This window comes from Leopardus geoffroyi, chromosome B4 (genome assembly GCF_018350155.1).
Source record: "Leopardus geoffroyi isolate Oge1 chromosome B4, O.geoffroyi_Oge1_pat1.0, whole genome shotgun sequence".
Classification (NCBI taxonomy): domain Eukaryota; kingdom Metazoa; phylum Chordata; class Mammalia; order Carnivora; family Felidae; genus Leopardus; species Leopardus geoffroyi.
The window spans coordinates 44,123,417-44,137,202 of record NC_059341.1 but is presented as its reverse complement, the minus strand read 5'-3'; the positions used below and the strand labels follow the sequence as shown (position 1 = coordinate 44,137,202).

General features: G+C 39.0%; 1 protein-coding gene across 3 annotated transcripts; it reads left to right on the top strand.

Moving 5' to 3' along the window:
- The first annotated feature begins 279 nt into the window (after nucleotides 1–279).
- CLEC7A (C-type lectin domain containing 7A) lies at nucleotides 280–12,852 on the top strand. Of its 3 annotated transcripts, XM_045464193.1 has the most exons (6): nucleotides 284–466; nucleotides 2,288–2,386; nucleotides 3,214–3,351; nucleotides 4,922–5,073; nucleotides 7,348–7,466; nucleotides 11,898–12,852. In XM_045464193.1, the coding sequence occupies exons 1-6, from the start codon at nucleotides 364–366 to the stop codon at nucleotides 12,031–12,033; spliced, it is 747 nt and encodes a 248-aa protein (XP_045320149.1). In that variant the 5' UTR covers nucleotides 284–363; the 3' UTR covers nucleotides 12,034–12,852. The 3 variants fall into 3 exon arrangements, with proteins under 3 accessions (XP_045320152.1, XP_045320150.1, XP_045320149.1); XM_045464196.1 differs by lacking the exon at nucleotides 7,348–7,466 and having other exon boundaries at nucleotides 280–466; XM_045464194.1 differs by lacking the exon at nucleotides 3,214–3,351 and having other exon boundaries at nucleotides 282–466.
- The last annotated feature ends 934 nt before the right edge of the window (nucleotides 12,853–13,786 follow it).

The window sequence follows — 13,786 nt, the reverse complement described above, 5'->3', positions numbered from 1 at the left end:
ATAAATGTTTAGTGAATGGGCAAACACATGAATAAATGAATGCATGTATGAATTCGTATTTCATTTTTCTTTTATTTGGCCTGAAACAAAGATTTATCTATTGTGTTGCGTTGTCATTTTCTTAAGAGTCATCAATTTTAGAAACAGAAACTAAAGGCACAAATGGGAACTCAACATGGCATTGTTTTCGTTTCCTGCCTTTGACTATCTGATTGGACTATTCAAGCTCAACTTGTTAAAACTCGTTAAGTGCCTATCCCACATGATTTGACTCATACATCCTCTTTTGTCCGCAGGCAGTTGTCTTCAGAAAAGAAGAAGGAGCTCGCAAATGCTGTGTCAATTCAGGGACTCAGTAGAACAATGGAATACCGTTCTGAGGTAGAAAATTTGGATGAAGATGGTTATACTCGTTTAGACTTCAGCTCTCAAGGCGTCACTGGGAGACATGTGGTCTTAGAGAAAGGTATTTTTTCTTTCTGCCTTCAACATTCTTGTTGTCATCAACTAAAACACTTACGTGGAGAAAATCTGAAAGATTTGTGATTTGTAGGAGGAAAACCTTTTAAAAGGTTCTCAGACATCACTGAGGATATTTGCAAGTGTACTAAGCCTTTCCTCATGGCAAATATTAGGTGACTAATTATTAGTATTTAAAATAATTATTATGATGACAGAAAACACCTACAATTTCTCCGTTCTGTAGAAATAGACACTTCGGCACTAAGGAACTGTACATAAGTGTGATGAATGCAAAGATGAAGAAATTTTAGTGGGAGTGTCTTGTTGCTTGATTGACAGAAAGGCGTAAATTGTAGAATGGGAGTCATGGAAACTTCGAGAAGTATATGTCAACAACATCAGAATATTGAAGATAAGAAAGAGAAGAATAAAAAGATGGAAGATAGACAAGAAGAAATCCAAATATTTGATTTAGTGGTAAAGGCAAGTTGGAAGTCATAGGGTTTGGAATCATGAATCTGATGTGGTTTTTTGTGACAAGAAATTGATTTGGATTTTTTTTTTATCAAAAGTTGGGGGTCTTTGTATACTAGCGTTAGAAAATGTGTGTGAGATGAAAATGTGTGTTAGATGAAATGTGTGTTAGATGAAAAGATCCTATGAACAGGATATGAGTGTTAAACGTAACATAAAAAGAGTGAAAATGGTGAAAGACATTGACAAATCTCTCTCTTCACAGAATGAACCATTTAGTGTCCTCTATGGTTCTCCTATTATACAATTCTCTGAAACACTTAGACTGCATATTCTCAGTCAAAGGCAGAGCTATAGTCTTTGTTGCAGTGCATTGAAATAAGTTTCCTGTTATCAAGAGAAGATTTTTTTCACAAGTTTTGACATGAGCATTTGCACTCCTCTGCTTTCTGGTCATTCACCTTGCTCATTTGCTCTTTACCACTTATGCAATTCTTTTCTTGCTCAACTGGTTTAAGAGGACTGGCAAACTGGATGATGTAAGAGGTAGGGAGTCAGGTACAAGTTTCTACGTATTTGTTGACAAACAGTGAGTTATGTATAATGACCTAGTAGTCTCTGGACGAGATGCTTTTATGTGCTAGCCCGTTTAGTTCCCACAATGATCCTCTGAGGTATTATTACCCAATTTTTCACAAAGAGAAATGAGTAAGCAGAGGGAGTAATTCACCCAAGGTTATGCAACAAATAACTGAAAAGAGAAGGTTGCCCTAAGGGACCCATGCTATTTCCCCACATTAAGCTGTTTTTTATAAAAATGAGTGGGATTTCAGGGGCGTCTGGGGGTGGGGGGCTCAGTCGGTTAAACGTCCAACTTTGGCTCAGGTGAAGATCTCGCCATTGGTGGGTTCGAGCCCCGCGTCCAGCTCTGTGCTGACAGCTCAGAGCCTGGAGCCTGCTTCGGATTCTGTGTCTCCTCCTCTCTCTGACCCTCCCCTGCTCATGCTCTGTCTCTCTCTCTCTCTCTCTCAAAAATAAGTAAACATTAAAAAAAAATTAAAAGAAAATGAGTGGGATTTCAGAAATCCTGATAGTGTCAGGACCTGTAGACGTCAATGTGAAACTAAAATTAGGAGTGTACAGATGTCAGGGCATGTGCTGAAATTACAGTTCTGGCGTCTGAAGAGGTATGATAAAGGAAAGAGAAAATTCAGATAATCCTAGATGACTAGATTATTTGCATATAATGGTTCACATCAGAATGTGCCAGATTTTGATGAACTGTCGAACTGAAGTGCTGTGTGATTTACCCTATTTCTTCATTTAATTTCTGTTCCTTCTGGCTTCCTAGGAACTTGTGCTACGTCTCCTTATTGGCGTCCCATTGCCGTGACCTTGGGAATCTTATGCTTGGTAACACTGGTGACAGCTGTGGTCCTGGGTACCACGGGTAAGTATTTGGGGGAGGGGAAGAAATTAACAACAATGACGACAACAACAGACATTTGATAAGCATGTATACTGTGCCAGACACACCTTTAAGAGCTTGACATGCATAATCTAACGTCATCTGTATATTAGCACGTGCTGTCTCTCTCTCAAAAATAAATAAACATTAAAAAAATTTTTAAAAGAGACTATAACTATTTTTATGAATCTTATGATTTAAGGAAATTGTTTTATACCTGATCTTTAATCTAAGTTCCCTTGAATAATATCAGGAATTACCTGAGGCGCTTACTAAACAGACATTCTGTGATGGGTGAATGGGTTCTTTTAGATTTTATATCTCACAAATTCTATTGTCAATAACATATTATTGTGCCTCTGGGGTTTTTTCAAGGAGCTCTCATTTTTAAATAACAGAAAAAGGATAGATTAATTACTATTTCAAATCTGTCATGCTCCAATTGACTATTTCATTTGCCTCTTGCTTTCTCTTTCATACGCTTTCTTTACTTGTTTGATTTTTTTCTCGTTTTTACTACGCTTTCATGGAAGTTATTTTTTTTCTTTCCATCTATTTAATCTATCTATCATCTATTCTATTATCTATCTATCTATCATCTATTTATTTATCATCTATCATCACTATCTATCTATTATCTATTATCTATCTATCTTGACCTCTCAATCAGCAATGTGTTCTCTATTTATCATGAATCAAGAATATATCCCTTTGTGTTCCAACAAAAATATGGGTTTGGGAATTATAATTTCAAATATAGTAGAATGACTTTTTTTTTCTGTCACTATAATTGTTGTTGGTATATGAAGCTATTTGGAGACCCAATTCAGAGAGCAACCCATTGAAGAATGACAACTTTCCATCAAGAAATAGAGAGAACTACAGTCAACCCACACAATCATCTTTAGAAGACAGTGTGGCTCCTACCAAGGCTCTCACAACCACAGGCAAGGGCAGAGTTGAAAGATGAGTGGAATCCTTAATCCAGAAAGGTCAATTATTGGTGCTAAGACCTGGAGTAGGGTGGGTAAAGAGAGCATTTTTACATGCAGGGATTGTGCATTCAGGGAAAGCACATATCAGTATTATCTCACAATAGTATGCCCCTATCATATATATAATAAAGTGATATAAATATCCCATGCTTTTGGCCAGACATTGCTAAGTTGGATCTTTTTTTTTGAAATCAGTAACTAATTGATCACTTTCTATGTATTTCGATCTATAGATGATGGTATAACTTGATGCAAAGGAAAGAAATGTGTTCTCTCCTCTTTCAGAATTGACATTAAAAAAATTTTTTTTAATTTTTTTTAACGTTTATTTATTTTTGAGACAGAGAGAGACAGAGCATGAACGGGGGAGGGTCAGAGAGAGAGGGAGACACAGAATCTGAAACAGGCTCCAGCCTCTGAGCGGTCAGCACAGACCCCGACACGGGGCTCGAACTCACGGACCGCGAGATCATGACCTGAGCCGAAGTCGGACGCTTAACCCACTGAGCCACCCAGGCGCCCCCAGAATTGACATTTTAAAGGAATGTCATTAGAATAGGAAATAGGATGTCAGGAAGAAAGGCAGAAAAAAAGGAAAGAAGGGAAAATGTGCTAAGAATGAAGAGGCTAAATTGAGCACATGCCAAAAAGATAGACCTAATATGTTCTTGAAAACTCCGGTTATATTTGTTTTTCTTTAATCATACAATTTCATTAATTTTATTACAGTTTGATATGCACTTTACCCTTCTTTCTAGTTGCATCATAATTGACTGTGACAATATTTTGACTTCAATTTTCCATTTCTGGACCCATATCTTCTCACTATTTGCATCACGTAGCTAATGATACAAAACAGAGATATTCTATAATATGAATCATTGCTTTTATAGTTTTCTGCTTTGGAAAGCTGTATTGCTAATTGGATCTCACACCTCTAAAAGAAGTTAACGTGAAATTACCGTATATCTCAAAGATCGGTTTAAGTTGATTTGTTTTATGAACTATCATGAAGAAAGGGAGGTCTGGACTGAATTTGAAAGAATAGAATACAAATCAAAAGGGAAAGGAGGACTGACTGTTTAAAACACTGTTTGTAATTATTCAATTTATATTTAAATTTTAAATGAATGGAGGATTTTATTATGGTCTCTTATATAAAAATTGTATCCCTATTGAGGTGATTGGGTGGCTCAGTTAAGCATCCAACTCTTGATCTCAACTCAGGTCATGATCTCACGGTGTATAAGATAGAACCTCTTATCAGGCCCTGTGCTGACAGTGCGGAGCCTGCTTGGGATTCTCTCTCTCTCACTCTCTCTCTCTCTCTGCCTCTCTGTCTCTGTCTTTCAAAATAAATAAACAAACTTGCAAAACTCATAGCCCTATAGTTTGAACTGAAAATGAGATATATCACTGGCAATTCATTGATTATTAAGTGTCCACGGGACGAATGGTCGCTTGCACTGAAAGAGTAAATTGGTATGCTATGAATGTCCTTGTATTTACTTTTTATTTCCAGGAGCTTTTTCCAACTCTTGTCCTCCTAACTGGATCATACATGAGAACAACTGTTATCTATTTAGGACTTCATTAGCTTCCTGGAATAGCAGTAAAAAACAATGCTCTCAACTGCACTCTAATCTCCTGAAGATAGACAGTGAAAAAGAACTGGTAAGTGTAGACTTCAGTTGTAATTATCTGTGGTCTCTACTGAGCAGAAAAATAAAGGTAGATTCCAGATAGTGATAATTTTCCCTAAAAGAAAGTCACTTTTCGGGGCGCCTGGGTGGCGCAGTCGGTTAAGCGTCCGACTTCAGCCAGGTCACGATCTCGCGGTCCGGGAGTTCGAGCCCCGCGTCAGGCTCTGGGCTGATGGCTCAGAGCCTGGAGCCTGTTTCCGATGCTGTGTCTCCCTCTCTCTCTGCCCCTCCCCCGTTCATGCTCTGTCTCTCTCTGTCCCAAAAATAAATAAACGTTGAAAAAAAAAAAAATTTAATAAAAAAAAAAAAAAAAAAAAAAAAGAAAGTCACTTTTCATATCCTCCATAATTATAATAATAGCATGTATTAAATGGGTAAAATATATAATATGTTTATTTATTATTTTATACATATACATATATAGAGAGAGAACAAGCATGGGACAGGGGCGGAGGGAGAGAGAAAATCTTTAAAAAAAATTTTTTTTAATGTTTATTTATTTTTGAGAGAGAGTCAGAGCATGAGCAGGGGAGGGGAAGAGAGAGAGGGAGACACAGAATCCGAAGCAGACTCAAGGCTCTAAGCTGACAGCACAAAGCCCGTTGTGGGGTTCAAACCCACGAACCGTGTGATCATGACCTGAGCTGAAGTCGGACGCTCAACCAACTGAGCCACCCAGGTGCCCCAAGAGAGAAAATCTTAAACAGACTCCATGCTCAGCCCAACACGGGCTCGATCCCACAACCCTGGGATCACGACCGGAGACAAAATCAAGAGTCAGACAGACAACGAACTGAGCCACCCAAGCACTCCTATGTGCTTTTTAAAATTAATTAATTCTAAAAGTAAATACGTTTCACTTTAAAACAAATCTGTTCAAACACACTCCAAGTTTGCCTGACTGTAATAATCAGACCACTCCTCATTTTTGTGGGTTTGGGTTTCGATTCTTCAAGTTGGTGGAGTAAAATAGAAAATTCCCTCCCTTGTCAGCATTATTATCAAGGAAAAATAGCAGTAATAATAATACACATTTATAAATCATTTACTCCTTGAAATATCCTGGGAAAGGAAAAGAGGTTTAAAAAGCAACCTTGCAAGTTCAATGCTTACATAGTTTGTAAGAAGAAAGTAACAACTCAACAGCTGCTAAAAGCTAAATATCGCGTATTGGCAATAGATGACATAGGAATTCAGAGACGTGCCAGTGTAGGTAAAGTTTTACAGAAAAAGAGGGACTTAAAATGCATCATGAATGAAGGGTAGGACTCAGTTGGGCTATGAGTAGGAATTAATAGTCAGGAAACACTCCATACATCTAAACAATCTAGAACTTCTACCTTTGCTTTCACGTCCTCTCAATTTTTGTATTTCTGTCCCACATCACCTAACGGTTGTAGTTCACATGAAAATTAATGGAAGTAGATTATGGCAAGGAAGGAGAAGGACACTGGAAGTTGGTCGGGCTCATAGATGTTTCTCTCATTTGTCAACAATTCAAATGTCATCATTAAAACTCAAATTACTGGGGCACCTGGGTGGCTCAGTCGGTTGGACGTCCGACTTCGGCTCAGGTCATGATCTCACGGTCCTTGAGTTTGAGCCCCGCGTCGGGCTCTGTGCTGACGGCTCAGAGCCTGGAGCCTGTTTCGGATTCTGTGTCTCCCTCTCTCTGACCCTCCCCTGTTCATGCTCTGTCTCTCTCTGTCTCAAAAATAAATAAACGTTAAAAAAAATTAAAAAAAAAAAAACCTCAAATTACTTATTCATAAAACACGCCGTGGAACTAAATTATTTTTATAGGTTTTTTTTTTTAATCTAACTCTGCAGAGCATTTCTTGACAAAAATCATATCAGTTCATATAGTCAATCTGAGGAGAAGATAGTGGCTTGTCATCCATGAAAATTGCAGAAGGGCTCTGTCATCTTTGGATTTTGTTGGGCAAGTTGGAAGGAGGCTGTACAATTTTGACTTTATGGATCTGTTCTTCATTGGAAAATTAAACAATAACGACTCTGAAGGAGTGAAATATGCTTCTGGAAACACCCAATGGCATTCAACGGTTGGCACTTTTCTCTAGGTTGATGCCAGCCTATGCATGCATTCTTTATCAAAGCGATTCAATCTGCTGTCTCTATTTCAACATCTGTAAGAGTTTTTCCCCATCTATTTTGTCTATCATCTCTGTCTATTCATTCTCTCTACCACTCTTGGACATGCGTTTGTATTTATGTTTTCCTACAGGAATTCATAATGAAGCAAGCGTCTTCTCAACCCGATAATTCATTTTGGATAGGGCTTTCTCGCCATCAAACTGAAGGACCATGGCTCTGGGAGGACGGCTCGAGATTCTCTTCTGACTTGTAAGTAACTGGAAAGACAAAGCTTCACGCCCTTTCTCAGAAAGCTAAGAGCATGCCAACCAGTTAAGAATCTGATTTGTGGGCCATTGATAAGAAAGAGAGGCCGAAAGAAAAATGATAGCGAGAGACAACGAGTGAATCAGGAAAAAGAAAAAAAAAAAAAGAAGAGACGACGGTAGAGGAGGACTTTACAGTCAAAAAGAGTTGAGTGGTCATCTAGTGTTACTAACACAAACGTGCCTCAGCTTTCTTATGAGGAGGGCATTTGCACATGTCGGCAGCTGTCCAGTTAGGGGGAGCTGTCACCGTTAGTATAAAACTCTGGCTACGAGCATGGGCTTTGGAGTTGGCTCTCAGCTTGAGCCAACGCTTGGTCTGCTCACTGTGTGAAATTAGGTAAGTTGCTTAACCCACCTGAGCCCCTTTCTCCTCATCTATAAATGAGAATGAAAATAGTACCTACCTGGTGGGCTTTTAAGGTAAAGAAAGGAGATAAAAGTAACATCACTTAGCACAGTGTCCCGTGCCTAGTAAACACGTGTGCCGCGTGCTGTTATCCTTAACTGTAAAAGCAACACATTTTACATTTTACAGAGTTCTTTGACACATAGTTTGCATTGGCTTAGTTATAAGTTCTTCCTTGTTGTGTGTGTATCAGCCAGAATTCTTTAGAAAAAGATCTATGTAGATCACCTGTTGGTGCTGAAGAACCCTGACCGAGACACGTGACATTGAGGAATAATTTATCCATGGAGATTTACTATCAGGAATTGGCTCATGTGATTAGGGAGACCAACAAGTCCCACAGTCTGCCATCTGCAAGCGGGAGACCCAGGAGAGCCTGTGGTCATAAATTCCGTTCAGGTATGGAAGGCTGCTAACAAGGGGAGCTGATGGTATAAAACCTAGTACTCGGGTAGAGACGAGCTACCCTGAGATGTCTCAGTTCACACGGTGAGGCAAGAAAAGGCAAACTCTTCTTCTGTAGGCTTCTTTGTTCTATTTCAGCCCTCAGTGGATTGGATGATGCCCACCCGTATTGGGCTCTGCGATCTGCTTTCGTGTATCCACGGATTCAAACGCTAATTTCACCCAGAACCACTTTCACAGATATAATTAGAAATAATGTTAATTTGGGTGTGGCCAGTCAAGTCAATGCAAAAAATTAACTATCACAAAGTGCTGAGGTCTTCTTCACTGTAATTGTCAGTTAGTTTCTTTGTCGTATCTGAAGAATATGGAATTATATTTTCCTTTTCAGTTTCTATTATTAGTGTGTGTGTGTGTGTGTGTGTGTGTGTGTGTGTGTATAAGAGAGAGAGAGAGAGAGCGAGCCTGTTTGTTTTCCCATTATTTTCAGGTGTCTTTTCCAATTCAATTTCTTTTTTCAAAGAAAGAAATTTCGGCTTTGTTGATTCCTCTGTGCCTTTAAAAAATTTTCTTTTTTTAAATTTTTTTTAACGTTTATTTATTTTTGAGACAGACAGAGACAGAGCATGAACGGGGAGGGTCAGAGAGAGGGAGACACAGAATCTGAAGCAGGCTCCAGGCTCTGAGCTGTCAGCACAGAGCCCGACACGGGGCTCGAACCCACAAACCACGAGATCATGACCTGAGCCGAAGTCGACCGCTTAACCGACTGAGCCACCCAGGCGCCCCTAAAAAAATTTCTTTTATTAATTTCAGTTCTCATCTTTACCACTTCTTTCCATTCAATTTCTTTGTGTTGAATTTGCTCTTCTGTCTCTAATTTCTCATATGAATGCTTGACTTATGAAATTCCTCTTTTTCTCAAATATGTGCATTTAAGGCTATAATTTAATGTATTTTATTGTCATTTAGTTCAAATACTTTCTAATTTCCATGCCGAGTCCATAGGTCCATAGGTCCGTAGACTTAGAAATGCATTTCTTAATTTAAAATATCTGTGTGTTTCTATAATTATCCCTTTGCTTTGGGTTGTAGCTTAATTCCATTATGGTCAGAGAACATACTCTGTGTGATTGCAGTTCTCTGGCTTTTATCTTTTATCTTCTTTCCCTACAGAGAGAAGTATATTAAAGTCTCCCATTGTGATTCTACTTACCATTCTGTAACCATTTTAGTTGACGTGCCGAAGCTGTATTATTAGGCACATTTAAATTTAGAATTTTTATACTGTACAGGTGTATGGTCCAACCTATGAATTTTTTCTTTTCTTTCTCTCCTCTTTTTGAATTGTTTAATATTTTTATTACTCCATTTTTCTTTGATTTTTTAAAAATGTTTATTTGTTTTTGAGAGAGCGAGAGAGCGAGAGAGAGACCATGAGCAGGGGAGGTCAGTGAGAGGAGGGGGCCAGAGGATCCAAAACAGCTCTGTGCTGACACAAGCAAGCCCGATGTAGGGTTCAAACTCATGCACGGTGAGATCATGACCATGGATCCAAAGTCAGGGCCAAAGTCAGAGGCTCAACCACTAAGCCAGCCAGGCATACCCTACCCCATTTTTTTCTTATAATTTAAAATTTACTCTTTCACTACTTTTTTTAGTAGTTGTTCTAAAGATTACAACAAATATCCTTCACTCATCAAAGTCTAATATTAATTGTTTGGTTTATTTTATTTTATTTTATTTTATTTTATTTTATTTATTTATTTTTTTCAACGTGTATTTATTTTTGGGACAGAGAGAGACAGAGCATGAACGGGGGAGGGGCAGAGAGAGAGGGAGACACAGAATCGGAAACAGGCTCCAGGCTCTGAGCCATCAGCCCAGAGCCTGACGCGGGGCTTGAACTCAGGGACCGCGAGATCATGACCCGGCTAAAGTCGGACGCTTAACCGACTGCGCCACCCAGGCGCCCCGATGTTTGGTTTATTTTAAATGTTTGTGTGTGTGTGTGTGTGTGTGTGTGTGTGAGAGAGAGAGAGAGAGAGAGAGAGAGTGAGATTGAGAGTAAGCAGGGGTGAGGGGCAGAGAGAAAGAGAGAATTCCAAGCAGGTTCTATGCCATCAGCACAGACCCTGACACGGGGCTCTATCCCATGACCCTGAGATCATGACCTGAGCCAAAATCAAGAGTCAGAAGCTCAACCGACTTGAGCCACCCAGATGCCCCAAATCTTAATTGTTTTTTCATGTTCTTCCCTGGCAATATAAAAAATATTAGAATATTACTTTACTCTGTGTACTCCCTCCTCAATTTACATGCCATTATTTTTGTGGAGTTTATTTAATGCTCTCACATCTTTTTCCACATTTTAATATCTCAGCAATTGGCACCTGTCTTACAGCTGCTGTCCTTTTATAATCACTGTAGGTCTCAGCTGAAGTTAAAGTCTGTCAAGGATTAGCATTTGTTTCTGCCAGTCAGAGAGAGGCACCACAAACGTGAGATTACTCAAACACTCTACTTGGTTTTTCGTTTTGTTTTGTTTTGTTTTGTTTTTTTAAACTACACTGGTATTACGGATTCAGATAGAACTATGTAATTGCCAGTTACTTCTGGGGCAACTTCTTGGGGAATAGAATTTTTTCTTCCCATCTTCCACCTGGTGGCGAGACTGAGACATGCACTTCTGACAGTCTTCTGTGCGGTATTTTAATTTTCATTGGCTTCTGCACCGAATGAGTCCTTTGTTTCCCAGTTTCTGCAGGGTTTTCTACTAAATTCCCATCTCGGATGGATTTATTTCACGGCATTAGGTCAATAAATGGCCTATCAACACTTGATGACCCTCTTGGACTCAGTAAAAAATATAGCCCTAACAAACAGTAGATTTATATAGTCATCTCCTCTAGATTTTTCCACATATTTATGGTTTGTAATGCTTTTTATTTTCTTCTGCCTCTCCTACCAACCATTTTTCTTACCCTGAAGAATACTCCCTGGTTCCTTTTAGAGTGGAAATTTGAGAGTTTAATTCTCTGTGTTTGTCTAAACCTGTTTCTATTTCAATTTTTCCAAAAAATATTTTCTTTGAGGGGCGCCTGGGTGGCGCAGTCGGTTAAGCGTCCGACTTCAGCCAGGTCATGATCTCGCGGTCCGTGAGTTCGAGCCCCGCGTCGGGCTCTGGGCTGATGGCTCAGGGCCTGGAGCCTGTTTCCGATTCTGTGTCTCCCTCTCTCTCTGCCCCTCCCCCATTCATGCTCTGTCTCTCTCTGTCCCAAAAATAAAAAAAAATAAAAAAAATAAAAAAAGTTGAGAAAAAAAAAATTTTAAAAAAAATTAAAAAAAAATTTTTTTTGAGTCATTTTTATGCGTTAATAATGAAGCCTATCATGTTACCATTTGAAAACTAATGCAATCTAAATTCAAATTTCCTTTTCCAATAACATGGACACTTCAGAAACTCTTTTCACAAGATCCTTGCCAATTTCTTTCAGCATTGTATAGACAGTAGACAGTATTTCTTATGTTCTTTCTGATCACCTCCTTGTATTTTAACAGGTTTCAGATCAGAAGCACAGAAATTCAAGAAAACTCATCTCACGATTGCGTGTGGATTCACCTATCAATAATTTATGACCAACTTTGTAGTTTGCCTTCATACAGTATTTGTGAGAAGAAGTTGTCAATAAAATGACGAGGCTGTTGATGTAAAGAACAGAGAGAAGTATGTAACAGCCAGAAGGGCAAAAAACAAAACGGGATAGAAAGATACTGGAGGTCAGAATAAATGCTAAAAATATCAAGAGAGCTTAGCCAACTTTAATCTTAGCTGAGAAACGGCTGGAGAGTCTGTGATGCCGTACTTATCAACTGTTTTGGCAGACCAGCCTTACGTTCTAGTTAACAGAGCCCTACATGTGGAGTAGGGACAGCTGAACTATCTCCATTCTACCATTGACTTAGCATTAACCTGGAGTTAGCCACATATCCGTGGTGTTTCAAAAGGCTCTTTATTTCTGGGCCGACCAGACTCATTTTTTTGTCCTTAAAAAGTGCCCCTGGAGTACATGTGGTGTGTTCCCATGATGCTTTCCTCCACTTCTAGCAGTTTACCAGACACAGGTGGAAGGCAAAATGTATTTCTGAACAGCTGAATGAAGAAATGAGAAAGAATGTCTTCACTACAATCGGAGCTATTCCATCATCTTGTTCAGCAATATGGTCACGGTTATGATCAAAAGCATCATGAGGGGCACCTGGGTGGATGAGTCAGTTGAGCGACCAACTGCAGCTCAGGTCATGATCTCACAGTTGGTGGGTTCAAGCCCCATGTCAGGCTCTGTGCTGACAGCTCAGAGCCTGAAGCCTGCTTTGGATCCTGTGTCTCCCTTTCTATCGGCGCCTCTCCTACTCGCGCTATGTCTCTCTCTCTCTCTCAAAAATAAATAAACATTTAAAAAAATCCTTTAAAAAATTTTTCTCTGTCCCTGGGGCACGTGGGTGGCTCAGTTGGTTAAGCATCCGACTTCGGCTCAGGTCATGATCTCACAGCTCATGAGTTCGAGCCCCACGTTGGGCTCTGTGCTGACAGCTCAGAGCCTGGAGCCTGCTTTGAATTCTGTGTCTCCTTCTCTTTCTGCTCCTCTCCCACTTGTGCTCTGTCTCCTCTCTCAAAAGTAAATAAAAATGCAACAAAAAAAAATTGTTTAAAAAAAGCATCATGAAAAAGCAGCAACTCCATCTTTTTATTTATTTATTTTTTCATATAAATAGCTCAGAGAGTACGTCTGCCACATTTCTGACTAATAAGATTTTGTATAATGTGAAGTTGTATGGGAATTGCTCTTACAAGAAAGGTTTCTCCTTTTTAAATACTATCAATCAAAAAGGATCTGGTAATGAATATAGAAAAAAACAATCCCATTGCTGAGGTATTAACATTCTGGAAGGCAAAACGTGTCGTACTATTTTTGACGATTAACATTTGGAAGTTTTTAGCACTTTCTCAATAATGCCTGTAAAAAGGTATTATTGGAACATGTTTCCTCATATGAGGATTTGTCTCTTTTTTTTTTTCTCTTACATTTTCCCACTGGTGCTATTTTTATTCCCAAAAGGGTCTTCCTTTTATTAGTGAAGAGGGAGTTACAACCTTCCCGTGGTCATTAACAAGCGAACAGAAATCATGCCAAGTTACTGGATTTTTCACTTTAAAATGTGTAATTGTATGTTATGTGAATCGCTGTAATCAAAAATGTTAAAGAAACTTCTGGCCTCCAAATGCTGTGTGTAATAAACACTATCGCAATATGCCCTCTCCCCATCGGAAAATGATAATGATTCTGGCACTGGGGAGAAGGTATTATAGTCATTTTAGATTGAAGAATAAATTTGGGTTCTCAAGTATTTAAAAATCTAAGAGAAGAGGCTAGAGATTTTTGGTGAAA